The sequence below is a fragment of the Camelus ferus genome, chromosome 1, assembly GCF_009834535.1.
Source record: "Camelus ferus isolate YT-003-E chromosome 1, BCGSAC_Cfer_1.0, whole genome shotgun sequence".
In the NCBI taxonomy this organism is placed as follows: domain Eukaryota; kingdom Metazoa; phylum Chordata; class Mammalia; order Artiodactyla; family Camelidae; genus Camelus; species Camelus ferus.
In genome coordinates, this window is record NC_045696.1 from 50,904,369 (window position 1) to 50,923,137 (window position 18,769).

The 18,769-nt window shown below is 36.7% G+C and overlaps 1 protein-coding gene and 1 pseudogene across 3 annotated transcripts in view; one reads left to right on the forward strand and one right to left on the reverse strand.

The window, feature by feature from the left end:
- SPICE1 (spindle and centriole associated protein 1) overlaps nt 1–13,551 on the reverse strand; it is a 49,848-nt gene extending 36,297 nt beyond the window's left edge. Inside the window, exons 1-4 of one of the 3 annotated variants that reach the window (XM_006174471.2) lie at nt 13,436–13,551; nt 7,087–7,185; nt 4,429–4,476; nt 804–947 (exon numbers count right to left, since the gene is read on the reverse strand). In XM_006174471.2, the coding sequence (XP_006174533.2) occupies nt 804–947; nt 4,429–4,476; nt 7,087–7,185 (291 nt within the window). In that variant the 5' untranslated portion in view covers nt 13,436–13,551. Of the gene's footprint in view, nt 1–803; nt 948–4,428; nt 4,477–7,086; nt 7,186–13,088; nt 13,403–13,431 lie in introns of those variants that run through there. The other 2 variants (XM_032479223.1, XM_014566233.2) reach the window with 2 other exon arrangements.
- Nucleotides 13,552–16,161: 2,610 nt separating this feature from the next.
- On the forward strand, nt 16,162–16,919 carry LOC102503945 (annotated as a pseudogene).
- Nucleotides 16,920–18,769: the final 1,850 nt, after the last annotated feature.

Sequence of the window (18,769 nt, forward strand, 5' to 3'; positions counted from 1 at the left end):
TTTCTTTTATATTGATTTCAGCCCAAATAAAAGGTTTTTTTTGCTGTAGTTTCCTCTTATTTCCCATATTGTTTATTCTGATTACTTATTCAAACACCTCCATCCAGCAAGAGATTAAGCCAAAGACAAGTGGCTTACTAACTTCTTAGACAAGCACACAACATTATTTTTTTTTTTTTGGTAAAGTAGTCTAACAGCATGGCTATTAGAACTGAGAAAAATATTTATAGCAACTTATATATATATATATATATAAATATTATATATATGCCATATATATATGTGGCACTAATTATGTGCCAAAGACTATGTTCATCACTATATTAGTATTTTATCACTGAATTCTCAAAACAATACAATCAGGCAAATAGTATTATTCCAGTTTTAAAGATCAGAAAATTCAGGCTGAGAGGGGAGGGTATAGCTCAGTGGTAGAGCACATGCTTAGCATGCATGAGGTCCTGGGTTCAATCTCCAGTACCTCCATTAAATAATAAATAAACAAACAAATAAACCTAATTACCCCGCTCAAAAAAAAAAAAAAAAAAAAAGGAAAAAGAAAACTCAGGCTGAGAAGTTAATTTAAGGTCATGTGGCTAATAAGCTGTAGGGCAGGAATTCAAAGCACCAGACTAGACTCTAATTGTCACTCTTCCTTTCTTCGAAAGTCCATATGTGGATAGTTGAATGAGGACACAATAATAACTAGAGTCTCTCCAATGTGAATCAAATATGGAGGGAAAGAGAGAAACCTACTTATCCCTTCTTTTCCTAACTCTACAGATAATGCAGTTTAGCATTACCTCCTTCATGATAGACAATCTCCTTTTCTCAAGATTAGAAATTTCTGGTTTCTGCTTCTTCCATTTTCTCTTCAAAGCTTTTTCTTGGAGCTCCCAGTGTACTAATGCTCTATTCTTCGATTTGTGTATTTCATGACGACGTATCTATATAGAAGAAAAAAATTTACAAGAATATTTCAGAGACAAAGAACTTGCCTATTCAGATGATAGGACCATCTAATGTAGTCTATCTTTGAAAATTTTTTCTAGTCCAACATATGTATATTTATATATATTCACAGCCATTTTCACAATCTTCTAAATTTTCAAAAATGATTTACAAAAAGAAGTATCTAAAACTAGTAGACCTAGCTAAAAGACAAAATGAAAAGAATGTTAATTTCTACTTCTTTTGTACAAGCCTATCCAATAAAGCAGTCTTTTTCAAACTGCAGTTGGAGACTTAGTTAATGAGTGGTAAAATAAACTAGTGGATCAAATATTTATAAAATAAAACAAAATATAAAACAGCAAATATTAAGAATACATTGCACAGAAGAATATGAAAAGTAATATACGTATGTTCATGTATGACTGAAACATTGTGCTATACACCAGAAATTGATATAACATTGTAAATTGGCTATATTTCAATTTAAGGAAAGGACACACTGCACATAATGAAAGTTGAAAATTGTTTTGTTAAACTTTTCAGTTACATATGTGTGTACATGTACAATTACACACATACAACTGACTTGAGTATAACATAAAAGGCACAAAACCCACTGAGTCATCTTTGGCAAAGCCACACCCATTCCATGATATTCACATCACCACCAAGAACTAACAGTGCAGTGTTTCTATAGCCCTGCAATGGCTGCACGTGGAAGTGGGTCACTGGAGACACAGGACTCCAAGGAAGTGGAATTCCTGAAGCAGAAGCTGAGATATGAGCCACAGCTTAAGAGTTAGAGGGGAGAAATTTGCTAAGGTTGTTAAGGAATAAAAGCAGATATTGGTTTTACAAGCACTCCGGCATTCAGAACTATAAATATGAACAAAACCTGTATGTCACCTGATAAAATGTATTGCTGAGTTTGCATCATGTAAATAAGAAATCAGTCCATTAAGAGACTAACAACCAAATACTATGTAAGGATTCTAATTCACAAAAACAAATGAAGATGACATTTTTGAGACTATCAGGGATATATGAATATGGACTGGAAATTAGGTAATACCAAAAATTAATGTTACTTTTGTCAGGTATGATAATGGCATTGTGATTATATATAAGAAAATGTCTATTTTTTATAATGCAAACTGAATATGTAGGCACAAAATGACATGTTCTCTGGGCTTTGCTTTAAAATGCTACAGTGAAAAAGGTATGATAAATGAAACAATTATGGCAATATTTTCATAACTTTTACATCCAAGTGAACAGTACATAGGAGTTCTTTACACTTTTAGTCTCTACTTTCATGTGAGTTTGAAATTTTTCATAATAAAAAAAATTTTAAGTCAGTTGGACATCATTATTATCCTCAATAAACATTTAATGAGTACCTACTAGGATTACTATTCCTAGATCCACAAAGACATATAAGATATGGCCTCTATCCCTCCAAAGCATTAATAATCTGCCCAGGGAGATTGGACATATGCATATAAAGATAAATGACATGCATTAGAGGGCATATGCTCAATGCCTTATGTTAGTAGTTAAGTATAAGGACAGTTCAGAGGAGATAGCAACTGTTGGGCAGCTTCAAAAAATAGGACTTCAAACTTACTGTAATACTCAAGAGAGTATGGTACTGGCAGAAGGACAGACATATAGATCAGAAGAATAGAAATGTAAGTCCAAATTAGCCCTCATATTTACAGACAACTGATCTTCAACAAGGGTGCCAAGATAATTCAATGGGGAAAGAACAGTCTTTTTAATAAAAGGTGCTTAGACAACTGGATATTCATTTGTAAAAGAATGAAGTTGGACCCCTTCCTCACACCATACACAAAAATAACTCAAACTGGATGAAAGACCTAAACATAAGAGCTAAAGTTTTAAAACTCCTAGAAGAAAACATAGAAGTAATTTTTGAACCTTGCTTAGACAATGGTTTCTTACATATGACACTAAAACCACAAGTAAGAAAAGAAAAATTACATAAATTAGACTTCACCAAAATTTAAAACTTTTATGTTTCAAAGGATACCACCAAGAAAGCAAAAAGACAACCAACAGAATGGAAGATAATATTTGCAAATCACGTATCTGATAAGAAACTTGTATCCAGAGTATATAAAGAACTCCTACTACTCAACAATAAAAACATAAATAATCCAATTTTTAAAAAAGTTTTTTGCATTTCTCTTTTCATCAAGTCCAGTTCATTGTAGTCACATCTTTCCTCTGGTAATTTTTAAATAACTAAGGGATTCGAACAAACATTTCTCCAAAGAAGATACAACAAATGGCCAAAAAGCATACGAAAAGATACTCAACATCATTAGTCATTAGGGAAATGCAAATCAAAACCACAATGAAATTCTACTTTATACCCTCTAGGAGAACTAAAACCAAAAAGATGACAATGATAAATGTTCACAAGGGGTATGGAAAAACGAATCCTCATACATGCTGGTGAGAATGTAAATGGTGCAGCCGCATTAGAAAACCCTTTGGCAGTTCCTTAGAAAGTTAAATATAGAGATAGCATATGACTCAGCGGTCATACTTTCATGTATATACCCAAGAGAACTGAGCGTATGTTCACACAAAAACCTGTACACAAATATTCAGAGCAGCATTATTCATAACAGTCAAAAATTAGAAACAACCCAAATATCCAACAACTGATGAATGGATAAATAAAATATAGTATATCCATACAATGGAATAATATTTGGCAATAATAAGGATGAAGTATTGATACATGCAGGGAGGCATAAAGAGTGACTGTTAATGGGAAAAGGATTACTTCTGGGAGGGTGATAAAAATGTTATAAAATTACAAAGTGATGATGGTTGCATAACTGTGAATATACTAAAAGGCAATAAACTGTACACTTTAAAAGTGTAGATTTTATGGTATGTAAATTATATCCTAATAAAGCTGTTTAAAAATAAACTTATAGTAGAAACTTAAAAAAAAAAAAGTAAGACTTGAACTAGTATAAGGAAGCAAAGTTAAGACTCGGACAGGTGGAGAAGAAGGTAGGGAAACTTCCAAGTAAAGAGAATAGCATGAACTGGGGCACAAATGTGGAAATATACATGGCACAGTTTGAGAAAAAAATTACTATGTATATTTGTGTAGAGAAATAATAGTAAATAATGCCAGTGATATCTACAGCTAGAAAAAGACCATAGATGTGTAGAGGACAATACAAGACTAGAGAGATTTGAACAGTAAACAGATCCTATCTAATAAAATTCTAATACATGCCAATTGATATCCCTAGGTAAAATAAGGAAGTCCAGGACACATGCTTTTTGATTTTATATAGACATAAACAAGATTAAAATTAACTGAATAACTTCCAAGAAGTGCTTCTGGTTTTTATTCTGAAGGTCAGAAACCAAGTATCAAATAAAACATGTAACAAATCCCGCAACTTTCCATAGTAAACATACCAGATCTTCAGGAGTTGCCCGATGAACTGTAAGATCAGTCATAGTATTCTGCAAAAAAAGATGAACTTTCTTTAAAAAGTAAAAAAGGTTTCTTATAAAATATTAGTATGTGCTGGATTTTAATGGCTGAAAATGGATTCAAAATCCTGAGACCAAAACATCTTTCTTTCGAGGAAGCAATCAATATTCTCAATTTAAATATTAAAATGGATTGATTACTTTTAGCTGTCTTGTAGAAAATAACAGACTATTTTTAGGTGTCTTACAGAAATTAAGCACTAAACTCACCAAGCAGGCACACATTATACTAAAACAGTGAATAAAACAGGATAGTATATAATTCAAAATGAGTTAGTTTAATTGAAGTTATAGTTTTCAAATGATAGTCCATGGAATGAGGCAACTTTAAAGATTCCTAAAAGATAAACTGTGATCACTTTAGAGAGGTTCAGTTTGTGTCCATGCAAACACCTTAAGCACAGAACCTATCATAATAAGAGATGAATTTTGAGGGTATTGTGTAATTTCATAAAATGTGAAAATAGTTACTCAAGTAAAAAGGCACTAAACCAACATGGCAGGGCTTCCACACTGCACAACTCCAGAAGGTACCATTAATATCCTCGGTCATGTAAATAGTCCCCCCTTGGAGTCGTGCAGGCTGTGCACTGCACGACTCCAAGTAGCAGCCCCACAATTTGGTCCTTCCCAAAATGACTCCAGCCACTTTGTTATACAGATTTGGTAAGGCAGGGAACAAAAGAATGTAGAGTTTTAATTCTAAGAGAAATATAGAGACCTGAGTCTAGTGAAATCATTTCTGATGTGTTCAAAGACTTAACTTTTTGGCCACAGCTTAAATTTAGCTCAAGGATTTTATATACTAAAATCATATTCCTTTCATATTGATTTAGAAAAGTACAAGATACAACTATAAGATCACAAGAATTGTTTTTAATAATCATAATAAGAATTCAGGCATATAAGTGATATGCTTGGAATTAGTTCTCATGGAAGAAAATATGATTTCATTAATACCACTATTGCTTAAAACTACAGTTGACTCTTGAATAACATAGGTTTGAACTACACAGGTCCATTTATGTGTAGATTATTAGATAAATACATACTACAGTGCTACACAATCCACAGTTGGTTGAATCCACAGATGCAGAACTAGAGATATGGAGGACTGACCGTAAAGTTATCAGTGGATTTTTTCTGTTTGGTTGGTTTTTGGGTTTTTTTTTTTCTTCGGGGGGACGGGAATAATTAGGTTTATTTATTTATTTATTTATTTATTATTGTTATTTTTTATTTAACTAATGTATTGGGGATTGAATCCATGACCTCATGCAGGCTAGGCATGTGCTCTACCACTGAGCTATACCCTACCCCCCATAAGTGGATTTTTGACTGTGTGGAGGATCGGCACCTCTAATCGCCGTGTTGTTCAAGAGTCAACTGTATTTCCTTCTGAAATTGCCTTTAAATCTAATTTATAAGCCATTTCAGTAAATATCTCGGTATCAAAGAAGTATTATTCAGTTGATCTCTCCTCCCTCATTTACCATTCACTCCAAATGACTTATAACTACTTTCACGTTCAGTCTACCTTCAAAAAACAAAGTTTTTTCCAGCACTGGAAATACAAAAAGTAAGGGAGGAAGGTTCTGAATGAAATTTCAAGTGATGGCTTTCAATTACACTTTGAGCAACAGCAGCACATCAAAATAAATACTGAACTTCCCAAAGTAACCACTCTGAAGGAGACAACTTATGTTATCATGTGCATTCTTTCCCCTTTTAATCAGTTTCATTACCTAAGAATCACATCTTTATACTATTTTATAGCCAATCAAATGATAACAATGCAATCTAAACACAGAGAAATCCCCCTGTTCTACTTTCGAAAGCTGTAAGTTTGCCCAGGATATCTTGGCCACAACCCAGAAGGTTCCAAGTCCAAAAGGATCCCTAAGATCGAAACTGGTCCCTGACCCATTACTCTGCACAAGAGAAAGGAAAGTTACTAAAGGTCTCATGGTCCAAACCAAAGGACCAGGCTGCAAAAGATAAAAATCCCCTTGGTAATACCAAGTGGTATTCAGGGTAGGAGCCAGGGATCATGTCTCAGGTACTTGAGACTTGTCTTCTATCTGATGAGAACCTTTGTACTGAAACTGACCACCCTCACTCTGGGGGTGAGCAACAAATACTTCAAGAGGTAAGAGAGCAAGGATCATCCACTTTTTCAGTCAAACATGCCACTCACATGATTATGGTATCACAGGTTGCTATGGGCAAATCTAAAAAATGTACCCAAAAATTTCAGACTGGGTTAGCTAGAGTTGCCTTAAAGCAGTGAGTTCTCAAAGTGGAAATAGGGGGACTTTTTAAAAACATGCTCTCCACCCCCTTAAGATCTCAGTTCTTCAAAGGAGACAGAGGCTATAGCCTCAATATGTATATTCTAAAAAACTCCCCAGAGTCTACTCTTCCCTCCAAGACCTTGGATATGCCATGCCCAGAAACCCATCCCACCCTACCGCACGTGGGAGCCCCATTCAGAGCACCATCCTGAGTGACTAGGGTCACGTCATCACATCTGTTCCTTCCGTGTAAGGTTACACTGTTCATCATCCCACCTAGACTTACATCCCATTCTTGCTTCACTGACGTTTTCTTCTTCTTTACTTTCAGTGTTTTCCTTCCTCCTCCCCGCGGACCATAACGGTTCACTCTGACAAATGACATCTAGGAATAATAATCATATCAAATTTTTAAAATAAGTTAAAAACTAATAATTAGTCATCACCCCAGGGGGGGAAAAGATACCTAGGAAAATAAAATTTAAAACATCGGAAGAAAAACTGACTCACAATGAAAGAAACAGGCTACCAAAAGACTTGGTTCTTTAATGTCGTAGTTATTAGAAAATTGATACTGATAACTTTGATAAAAGAGGTTTCAAGTCAACAAATTAAATATATGTAATTAAAAAAGAACTCTAGGAATGTAGCAGTTATGACCTAAAGCAGAGATCTAGGACAGTAGTCATAAGCCTTGTCACCCGTTCACAAATTCACAACAGAGGAAATGTCAGTCCCATGTGAAAATACGAACTTCTCTTAAGTTCAGAGATAGCTGGTGTTCTTTTTTAAGCACTCCAGCACTCAAAATCACTACCAGATACATATGTACTCACCTTAAAATAAAGGTGGCTAAATTTTAGAGAATGAATGAGTTATGATACCATTTCTAGTATATTTTTCACATAATACTAAATGGGGGTGATTATCAATATTAAGCTAGAATTTGAAAATTGCCAACATTTGCTTGGTACTCTTAAAATAGCAATGCTAAGGACACTGGACTAAACATACAAAATGAGAAAAAGACTCATAGTCTCTGAACACTAGGATTTTAGAATGCATATATGATTTTTAAAAAGCAACACATGGACATGACTCCTATTCCAGACCTTCTTTACACACCTAAATAATTACAGGACTTTCCAACTGAACCCCTTATTCCAAATTATCCTAGAACATTCTAGTAGTTTCCTTAAGTACATCTAAAAAAAAAAATTAACTAGTGTACTGTGATAAAGATGACTAAAGGCAAGTATTTTTCTCGATAGTTTTTAAACATGGTATCTAATTTTAAAGTGTACAATCCAGCAAAGAAGATAAATCACATACAAGTTAGAGAATAACATTTAAGTTTTAGTGATGGTGGTAGTAATGATGGAACGAGCAAACATACAAGCCAGCTACTGTTCTAAGCTCTTCCCATATACTACCTCCTTTAATCCTCACAATAATCCACTGAAGTTTTATACTTGTTATTCTTTTTACAGGTGAGAAAACTAAGGGACAAAGAGTTAACTAACCGTGAAAGCCACACAGTTAAGTGTCAGAGCCATAAATACCATTTTAAAAGACATGGAACGGAACAGAACTAAGAGTTCAAAACAAACCTTTACGTTTATGGTCAGTTTATATTCAACAAGGGTGACAAAAAACAATTCAATGGGGAAAGAACAGTCTTTTCAATGAATGGTGCTGGGACAAATGGATATCCATATGAAAAAGAATGAAGTAAGACCTCCTACCTCACAATATACATAAAAATCAACTTCAAATGAATCCACAGACTTACATGTAAGGGCTAAAAATAAAAACTCCTAGAAAACAAGCATGAATCTTGGATTAAGCAATGGTTTCTTAGAAATGACACTAAAAATGTAAGCAACCAAAGAAAAACTAATCTGGACTCCATCAAAATTAAAAAATTTTGTGCTCCAAAGGACATCATCAGAAAGTGAAGAAAACAAAAAGAATGACAGAAAACATTTGCAAATCATACATCTAAGAGGTAACTTGTATCCAGGATACATAAAGAACTCTTACAACTCAACAACAAAAGAATCCAATTTTAAAATGGCTAAGGGATTTGAATTGACATAGCTCCAAAGAAGATATGACAAATGGCCAATAAATATGTGAAAAGACATTCAAGATCATTAGTCATTAAATGCAAATCAAAACCATAATGAGATGCTACCTCACACCCACCAGGATGGTTATAATCAAAAAGATGGAAATAAAAAGCTTTGGAGGGAATGTAGAGAAACTGGAGTCCCCAGATACCACTAGTGGGAATGTAAAACAGCATAGCCACTTTGGAAAACAGTTTGGCAGTTCCTAAAAAAGTTAAGCACAGCATTACCATACGACCTAGCAATTCTAGTCCTAGATATATACCCAAAAGAATTGAAAACATATGTCCACACAAAAACTTAGACATGAATATTCATTGCAACATTATTCTTAATAGACAAAAAAGCAGAAACATCCCAAATATGCATTAACTGAAAAAGGGATAAATAAAATAGTGTGTATCCATACTATGTAATATTATTTGGCAATGATAAGGAATGAAGTACTGGCACATGCTACAACATGGATGAACCTTGAAAACATTATGCTGAGAGAAAGAAGCCAGACACCAATGGCCACATATTGTATGAATCCATGTATATGAGATGTCCAGGACAGGCAAGGCTGTAGAGACACAGAGTAGATTAGTGGTTGGGAGGACCTGGGGGAGGAGGAAATGGAGAGTGACTGATAATGGGCAGGGGTTTCTTTTGGGGATGATGAAAATGTTCTGGAATTAGATAGTGGTGATGGTTATAAAACTCTGTGAACAAACTAAAAACCTCTGAATTGTACACTTTAAAGGGCTAAATGTTATGGTATGTGAGTTATATCTCAATAATGCTGTTATTAAAAAAAGATACGGAAAAATATAATAGTTGTGCAAAAAAGGTTTCTAATGTGTTTTACTCTTTAACCACTCAGATCTTGAATTTACTTGGCAGAAACAAAGGGGAATCATAAAATGTCGGTAATCTGTATGATGAATTATGCATTCTTTAAAATTATATCAAAAAGAATATTTAATGACACAAGAAAATACATAAAAAGTTCACTGTAAAAAGTAGAATATAGAACTGCATATACAGTATATTTTCAATGATGTTAATATACCTCATTATTAATAAAGCTTTTATCTGTGCTGTCTGTGTGAGGACACAGCAAGAAGGTGCAGGCTGAGAACATGAAGAGGACCCTCACCAAAACATGACTGTTCTGGTGCCTTGATCTTGCACTTCCCAGATACAGAACTTTGAGAAATAAATTTCTGTGACTTATAAGCTCCTCGGGCTCTAGTATTTTATTACAGCAGCCTAAATGGACTAAGACAATATATAACTTGCTTTTTTTTTTTCCTTCTTCAATTTAGCCTAGCAAAGCTGGCTGTGATCACCCTAAGATAACCCCAATGAGCTGTGCCATTGTATAACCCTTTCCCCTTGAGTTTGGGCAGGACCCGTGACTGGCTTTTTGAGTCTTGTTTTGTTTTGTTTTGTTTTTCCCCTGTGACTTGTTTTATCCAACAAAACACAGCAAATGTGAGGACATGTCATTCCTGTGATTACATTATGTTATACAAGTCTCTCTCTGAGGACAACAGAGCAAGAGATTCTCTCCTGCTGGCCTTGAAAAAGCAAACTGCCATGCTGTGACTCCCTATGAAAAGGACCACGTAGCAGGGAACTCAGAGAACTGTGGGCAGTCTCCAGCAGAAGTCAGTAAGAAGCCAAGATTGCTCAACCAGACAGCCCCAGAGAAATGAGTCTGCCAACCTGAGTGAGGTAAGCCTAGCAGATTTTTCCCAGGTTGAGCCGCCAACTTGGGAAAAATGCAGACTGCAGACCACCAACACCTTAATCATAACTTTGTGAGGCCTGAAGCACAGTACCCAGCTAAGCCACAGGTACTGTGAGATAATACATGTGCACTGTTTTAAGCCACTAAGTCTGTGGTAATTTGCTACACAGCATAGGAAAATAATGCACTGGTCAACCCTAAATTCCAGTCCGTGTATGGTATAATGAAGCTGCTATCCCACCTCTGACCTTCCCTTCACCGACAAACATCATGAAGGAGAGGCCTATTTCAGCACTTCTATTTACTAAGCCCCAGTTACACTTCAAACTTTTATAACACAGGAACCACCTCTGCACTGAAAAGTGATCTCCTGAACAACACCTGTAACAGTGACAATATCTTGCTTGACCAAGGATCAGACTTTGTGGCCTAACAAAGGGATTTTGTGCCACTTAAAGAAACCAGGGATCACAAGGGAGCTATAGTTTACATGCTGAAATGTGAGACTATAGAGATATTTTGATGGTTTACGGGGCTGGGAAGTCAAATAATAAAAGTAGCATAGCCCAGAAAATCTAGGCTTGCTTGGAGAAAATCTAAAATACTAATAACTTCCAAATTGCTAAAATTATTGGTCCCTTATTTCTCAGGCCCCTTCCATCTCTAGAGACTCCACTCCTAGAGGCTCTCCACTCCCTTGGCTTCCATGACACTATTTCTCCTGGTTTCTCTCCTATTCTTTTCCCCTTCTCTTTGCAGGCTCTGTTGGTCCCTCCTCACATACTATACAATCAAGATCTTCACTCGGTTCTATCCCAGTCCACTTTTCTTTCTATTGGACACCCTCTCTCTTCATCCAATAATTGTTTTTGAGAGACTGCCACATGCCAGGCACTGGCCAGGCACTGGCCAGGCACTGGAGATTCAATAGTAAACAAGTCTAATATGGTGTCAGCTCTCATGGAACTTACTTTCTAGATCACCAAGGGGGAGTTTACATCTTCCCTTAGTGAACTCACCTACTCCCTTGAGCAAAGCTATCAATGCACTGGGCACACAAACACACTGTGAAAATGAGTCCCAAATCAAGGATTCACACCTTTCCTCAAAACACCTAATGCTCATTTCCAACTGGCTTCTGTGCACATCCCCCAAATATCTCAAATACAGTATGACCAATATATAGCTTAGTACCCACACCCCCTCTCCACCAATCTCTAGTTCTTAATGTATAATCTGCTTGCTCAGTAGATGTCTGCTGAATGACACTGAACTACAGAGTTACCATCCTTCTAGTTGCTCCAGTTTAAAATCTTAGCATCACCTTTTCTTCTTTCCTGTGAATCTATTCATTCTTTCCCTGAAATATCTCTCTCATGTCTCTTCTTCATCTCTACCGAGAATGTTTTTGTCCAAGTTCTCTTTATTTCTCCTAATTGATCTTCCTTTCACTCATTTCCTCACCCACTTCATCATCGGTCTATTATTTCAACAGGTATTTTGAAAGCACCTGCCAAGAGCCAGGCACCAGATACAGCAAGAAAGTAGAATACTCTGCACCCTCACAGAGCTTAGAGTCTGTCCCACCACAGTTAAATGAGTAATTGCAATAAAAGGCTAATGTAGGAAGTAAATTCAGGGTCACAGAAATACCTAACTTACTCTACACAGTGAGAAAATGCCACCTCCTCCCTCTAATTCCCCTAAAAATGTTTAAGCTGAACTATGAATAAAAGAATTTGGGGAAAGCAGCTCCAGGTAGGGGGAAAGGTATTTACAAAGGGTTTGAGAGGTTCAGTTTGACTAACAAAGATTTGAGAGGATAAGAGGCTAGAAAGAGGATAAAAAAGAAAGGCAGAGGCCAGATCATGGCCTTGTGAGCCACAGCAATTTGAACACTATCCTAAAGACCTATAGCAAGCCACTGAGGGACTTTACCCAAGGTCAGTTAGGATGTGATTTAGCAAATCCACTCTGGCTAATGAAAAGTTGATCACAGGGAAACAAGACATCTTTCCAAACACTGTCCCGTCAGTCAATCCTACCCAGACATATGGATAGAGTATAACTCTCAACACTTTCCTTCATTCCTCAAAAGATTTTAATGGCTCTCCCCTGCAGAGAGGAATGCAACTCGGCTAGGCACTCAGGCCCTCTCCTCCCTCCTTGTAACCCAGCTGCCCTTTCTTTCTAGCCTTTTCTCCTCTTATATCTCCCACACATCCTAAAACACAGCTCTCGCCCTCACATACAGTTCCAGCCATTCCTTACGCTCTGCTTGGAACACCTCTCAAATTTCCACTCCCTTCACGGAGTTAACTCCCACTCACTCCTCAAAATTCACTCAAGCGGCCCCTCCTGATAAATCCTTTCCTAACCATCAAACCGACTCAAATGACCCTCCCTGTCCCCAAGTACCTGGGTAGTTTGTCTCTCCTGCTGGACTGGAAATTCCTTGAAAGCTACACGAGGATACCCCCATTTCTAGCTCTGTGCAGAAGCTCCCAAAAGCGCTGCGCACGATGCTCCTAGAGGAAGCGAGCTAGGCACAAACACACGCGCAGACACGCATCCTGACACGCACAGACACTCGCAAAGCGGAGTCGCGAGTGCACTTTCTGTAGTGAGGCTCCTCAACCCAGGCGCCTGGATCCCTAGGAAACAGAAAGGAAGACGCCACCACCGTTCTCCCCGCCCTGTAGCCTCGGTCCCTTAGACTCGGCGGGTCTGCGGGTGCAGGCCTCCGTCCCGTAACCACAACCTGCCTTGCTGCTTCCCGGCTGCTGCGTCCACCACGACTAAAACCTCCGGCTTCAGAACCGCCCGGCCCGCCACAAGTCAAGGCAGCCTCCGCTTCCGGGATGTTGCCTAGGTTACCGGAGCCCCGCCCCATTCCCGCGCGTATATCCGCTGAGGCCAGTGCGCAGGCGCCTCCCAAAGTCTGGTTTGGCCTGTGGCCTAAGGGATTAAAAGGCTTTGATGTATCCGGCTTTGATATGTAATGCTTTGGCCTGTCTGTGCCGTCGGCAGGGCTCCGGGCAAAACTGTGGAGGATAAGTGTGTAGCATTAGGCAGCATCTTGTGAATTCTCGAAAAGATGTGGTTCTCCACAGCAAGTTTCACATAGCACACTTACTTGCTTTCACCTCTGCTTATTCAAAAATGTTTACCACCTACCAAAGTGCCAGAGATTGTTAAATTCAGTGGGATCTAAAAATAGGCAAAGTCCGTCCTCAGGAAGCTTATTCTATAGTAGCAAACAGCTATTAAAGATATAAATGTAAAATTAAGACTGACAGGTGCTGAGGAGTAGGCGTACTGACCAGACACTAAGCTTATAGGAATATTTGAATTACCAGAAAAGCTGAAAAGCAAGGATGAGTAAGCTACTAAGGAAGAGTAGAGCATTCCTGCAGAGGGAGTCACATATGCAAAGGTGTGTGGCAAGTGCAAGGACATTGAAGAAATCCATTTTGTCTGGAGTTGAGAGAGCAGTGGGAGCTTGGTATAAGGAAGGCTGCCCTAGCTGGGTGGAGCCAAGACAGGCAAAGCTGTGTAGCCCATATTAAGAATTTTAAAAAGCACTTCATTGGAAAACAGTTAATTTGCTCCAGTAACACAACCTCCTTTAGCTCTTAGTTTTGTACTGTTAAGACACACTCATCCACGGATCAGCAAATACAATATTCAACATCTTCTAGATGCAAAGAACTGCCTTCTAATATTTTCCACTCTGGTTGAGGAGGTTAGATGTAGTTATATTTAATGATCTATCAATATAATCAATATAATCCTGCATACATCCTCAACTCCCTGCCCTTCTCTGAGTTACGGTAAACTTGGCAAAAACCACAATCCTGGCTATTTCAACACTGTATTTACTAAGTGCCTGCACCCTTACAGCTGAAACTGGAAGGAGAAAAACACTTAACCATGCTGACTTTAAATTCATGATCACCAATTTTAAGTGGGCCTTTAAAGATGACTGAAGACCGTATTACAATTCTCTGATCCATTAATTCTCCTACCCTCCTATGTGACAACTTTATACCTTCTCTCATGCTCAGTATCTCTTCCTCTGTCCTCAGCCTCAACCAGTGACCTTGCTTCCTACTTTATTGACAACACTGAAGCAATCTGAATAGAACTTTCATAAGCTTCCATCACTAATTCAATCCTCCGTCAGCATTTTTACCCACAAACCTGACTTCCAGAAGCTCAACAAAATCCAAACACAAAAAACATGAAGAATATTACATCAAGATACATAATTAATTGCTCAGAACCAGTAATAAAAAAAAAAAATCTTTAAAGCAGCCAGAAAGAAGGCATTACAGAGTAGCAATCATATTTCTCATTAGAAACACAGAAAAAAAAAAACAGTAGAAAATCTTAAATGCATTAAAAGAAAAAAAAATCTGCCAACCTACAATTCTATATCTGTCAAAAACATCTTTCAAAAATGAGGATGAAATAAAGATGCTTCCACACGTAACTGACAGAACTTATGACCAGCAGACCCCCAACTAAGAGAAATGTTAAAGTAGTCACTTGAAGCAGAAGGAAAATGATACCTGATGGAAATCTGGGTCTACATGATGAAAAGCACTGGAAAAGCTACAGGAGTAAATATATGAAAGTATGTTTCTAGTTCTTTAAATCTCTATAAAAGATAATTGAATACTTAAATATAATAAAATGTACTATAAGGCTTATATTACATGTAAAAGTAAAATGCATGGCAACAGTAACATAAAGGCCAGAGGAAGCATATTACTGTAAGGCTCTTATACTATTCCTGATGTGTTATAAAATTACTTGAAGGTAGAAGAAAATTATTTGAAGGTAGACTGTGGTAAGTTAAAGATGTATACGATAAACCCTAAAGCTGTCACTAAAGTAATGAGTTAGAGCTAAAAGAGATGATATCTATAAAAAGAGATACTAGGATCCACTTGGTGACCTGAGAGTGAAGCTACAAGAGTGGACTTCTCTTCAGACAACCAAGCCTACCTCAAGACACCAGGCTGGAGAGAGGCATTTCTGTGGTGTTCTGATCACACATTTATGGAGTTTCTGAAGGGCAGTGGAGAGTACTGCCATTCACAGCAGACCTCTGTGCAGACAGGTGAACAGTAGAAATTCGTTACTACTCCACCAAGAAGCCCCCAGAAGAGTGGCTAACCTGGACATAGAAGTGTTGAATTGAAATCCACAGAGCATTTTTTACAAGAGTTCTTACCTGGGTGGGGTAATCCTCAGTGCACTTTCTTTCTATTGCCTCAGTATTACTGGATTAAAGAATAGCTGCTTCTTATTAGAAGATTCATTTCATTTTCCATTACTTCCAACTTTATACTCAGAAGCACTGAGAATTTCAAATGGAGTATATTGAAGTAGGCTCAGTTTCTTTGCATCATTTCTGTATTCAATCTTTTTAATTCTTTCATAATCCTACTGAGTGTTTTTTAACTAAATTAACATAGCTCAAATGAACTGCCCAGCTCCTGTGGAAGTCACATACAAGAACATGAGATTTCCTATTACACACAACTAATGTGACCTTAAACAAATGTATGGAGGAACCTAAGTATGGAGTTACACAATAATAAGGGTATGTGAAGCAACTTATGACACTACTCTTGTGGAGAAAGAAGGCAGCCAGTTCTCAACTGGGCTTTTGGTGATGGTGCACCACCATCTAACCAGATTGTTGATGATTATTAAGTCTTGTGAAAATTCAGTTTCATGAAGACCCTTGTTATATTGCTGTTCATTGAGTTGCAGGCCTTGGGAGAGCTCCAGTGCTTGTCGCCCTAGCATTAATTGAAGGTGGAATGAAATATGAAGATGCAGTATAGTTCGTAAGACAAAAATAGTGTGGCACTTTTAACAGCAAGCAGCTTTTGTATTTGGAGAAGTATCGTCCTAAAAATGTGGCTGCACTTTAAAGACTCCAATGGTCATAGAAACAATTGTTGCATTCAGTAAAACTGGGGTGCCTGATGCCATTGCCTTGAAGTGGAACTTGAGATGGGACTGAATTTGTCATACATATTAGCCAACACGTTGGCTTGATGAAAAGTCTACTGAAGCTTCCATAGGAGTGTTGAAAAGCAGTTTTACCAGACCACAAGCCTGGCAGAATTACAGCCTCTATGTTTGGGTTATGATCAATCTATTTGGACACTTAGCAAAAGATTCTTGCTGTTCAGCATTTTAAGTGTGCTTATCATTTGTATCAACTGACCGTTCCTGAAATCACACAGTATTAAGTTGTCTTTAAATCTGTTCCCATGCCAGAGTCTTATCAACATGTAAGAAATTTAGAAAGATTAGGTGCCAAAATACCCAGCACAATACTTGTATATTGTTAGTATCATGTAGAACTAAAATCCCAGGAACTCTGGACACTCTGGACCTTCTGTGGTTTCTTCCTTCCATCATTTCACACATAAAAAGTATGGCCTGTATGGTTATTTGCTCACAGTATGTTTACATCTCCCACATTCATACCAGTGTACATCAGATTTGCTCCTTTTTTCTTTTTATTAACCAAGTCTTACTACGATTATTTAATGTCTTTCTATAAATCTCCTTTGCACTGTTATGAAAAACATTCATTTGAAAAATCTACATTGTATAGAAGCACATGTCTCCAGATAAAAAATCCTTACAGTTAATTTTATTGTTTGCACTTCAGGGTGCAACTTACAGGAAGGGCCTGAAAAAAGAGTGGGAGGAGGCTATTAAGTATTTTTAGTAAAATGTTGCCTTTGTCTTGTGCAGAACATGTAGAACATGCACTTTAATTTAGTAAATATTTTTAAAAGGTAGAAATATTTTGTTATTGTAGCTAAAACAATTCTTAATCATAAAATTTCTGAAACTCTTGTAATCCTTTTTCATACTTATCTGAAGTTGTTTACCAACATATTTTTGTTTGAAGTGTGATTACCAACCTCTCTTGCAAAAAAAAAAAAAGTGAATTTCTGCTAATGAATTAAGCAGACATTAATATTCTATATGCATTTTGGGCTATGTAACTTAATATTTGGATACTTGACAATTTGTTTTATTATGTAATTGATAAAATGGTGATGTGTGTTAACAAGACTGCAACCATATAATTTATACTGTCTGGGAACATACAGTTATAGTTTTGTGGGAGAAATAGTTTATCAGTGTTCACCAGCTTGTAAAAATCTAGTGCAAGAGCTTAAATATCAAATAAATAATGAAATGCAAAAAAAAAAGAGATATTGTAAAAGAGATAAAAAATACTTGATTGATCTAAAAGTAGGCAGAAAAATGCAAAACAGGAAACAAGGAACAAATGAGAGAAGTAGAAAACAAATAACAAGATGATAGACACATATCAATTATTGCATTAAGTGTAAATGGTCTAAACACTTCAATTAAAAAGTAGAGTTTGTCAGATTGGATTTTTTTAATTGCTGCCTATAAGAAGAAATACACACTTAATATAAAAACGCAAGTAAGTGTACAAAGATGGAGAAAGATATATCATTCTAACACTAATCAAAAGAAAGCTGGAGTGACTTAATTAATATTAGACGAAATAGATTTCAGAGCAAAGAATATTACCAAGGGTAAATACAATCATTTTATGATAGTAAAGGAGCCATTAAATTAAAAAATATATAACAATTCTAAACATTTATGCCCCTAATAAGAGAGCTTCAAAATAAATGAAGCAAAAATTGATAGAACTGCAACGTGAAATAAAGTCAGAAATTTCAGTGGCCTTCCCTGAACAACTACAATACAAGTAGGTAGAGAATCAGCAAGGCTATAACAGGCTTGAACAACATTATCAACCATCTTGACCTGATTCACATTTATAGACTACTACTACAACAACCAGCAGAATACACGTGCTTCTCAAATAGATATAGAATTTTTAGCAATAATCTAAACCATAAAGCAAGTGTCAATAAATCTAAAAGGATAAAGTCATACTAGGTATGTTCTCTGACCATAGTATAATTAAATTAGAAATCAATAACATAATGATCCTTGGCAAATTCCTCAAAATTTGGGGGAGGAAATACAGTTTTAAATAAGCCATCAAATAA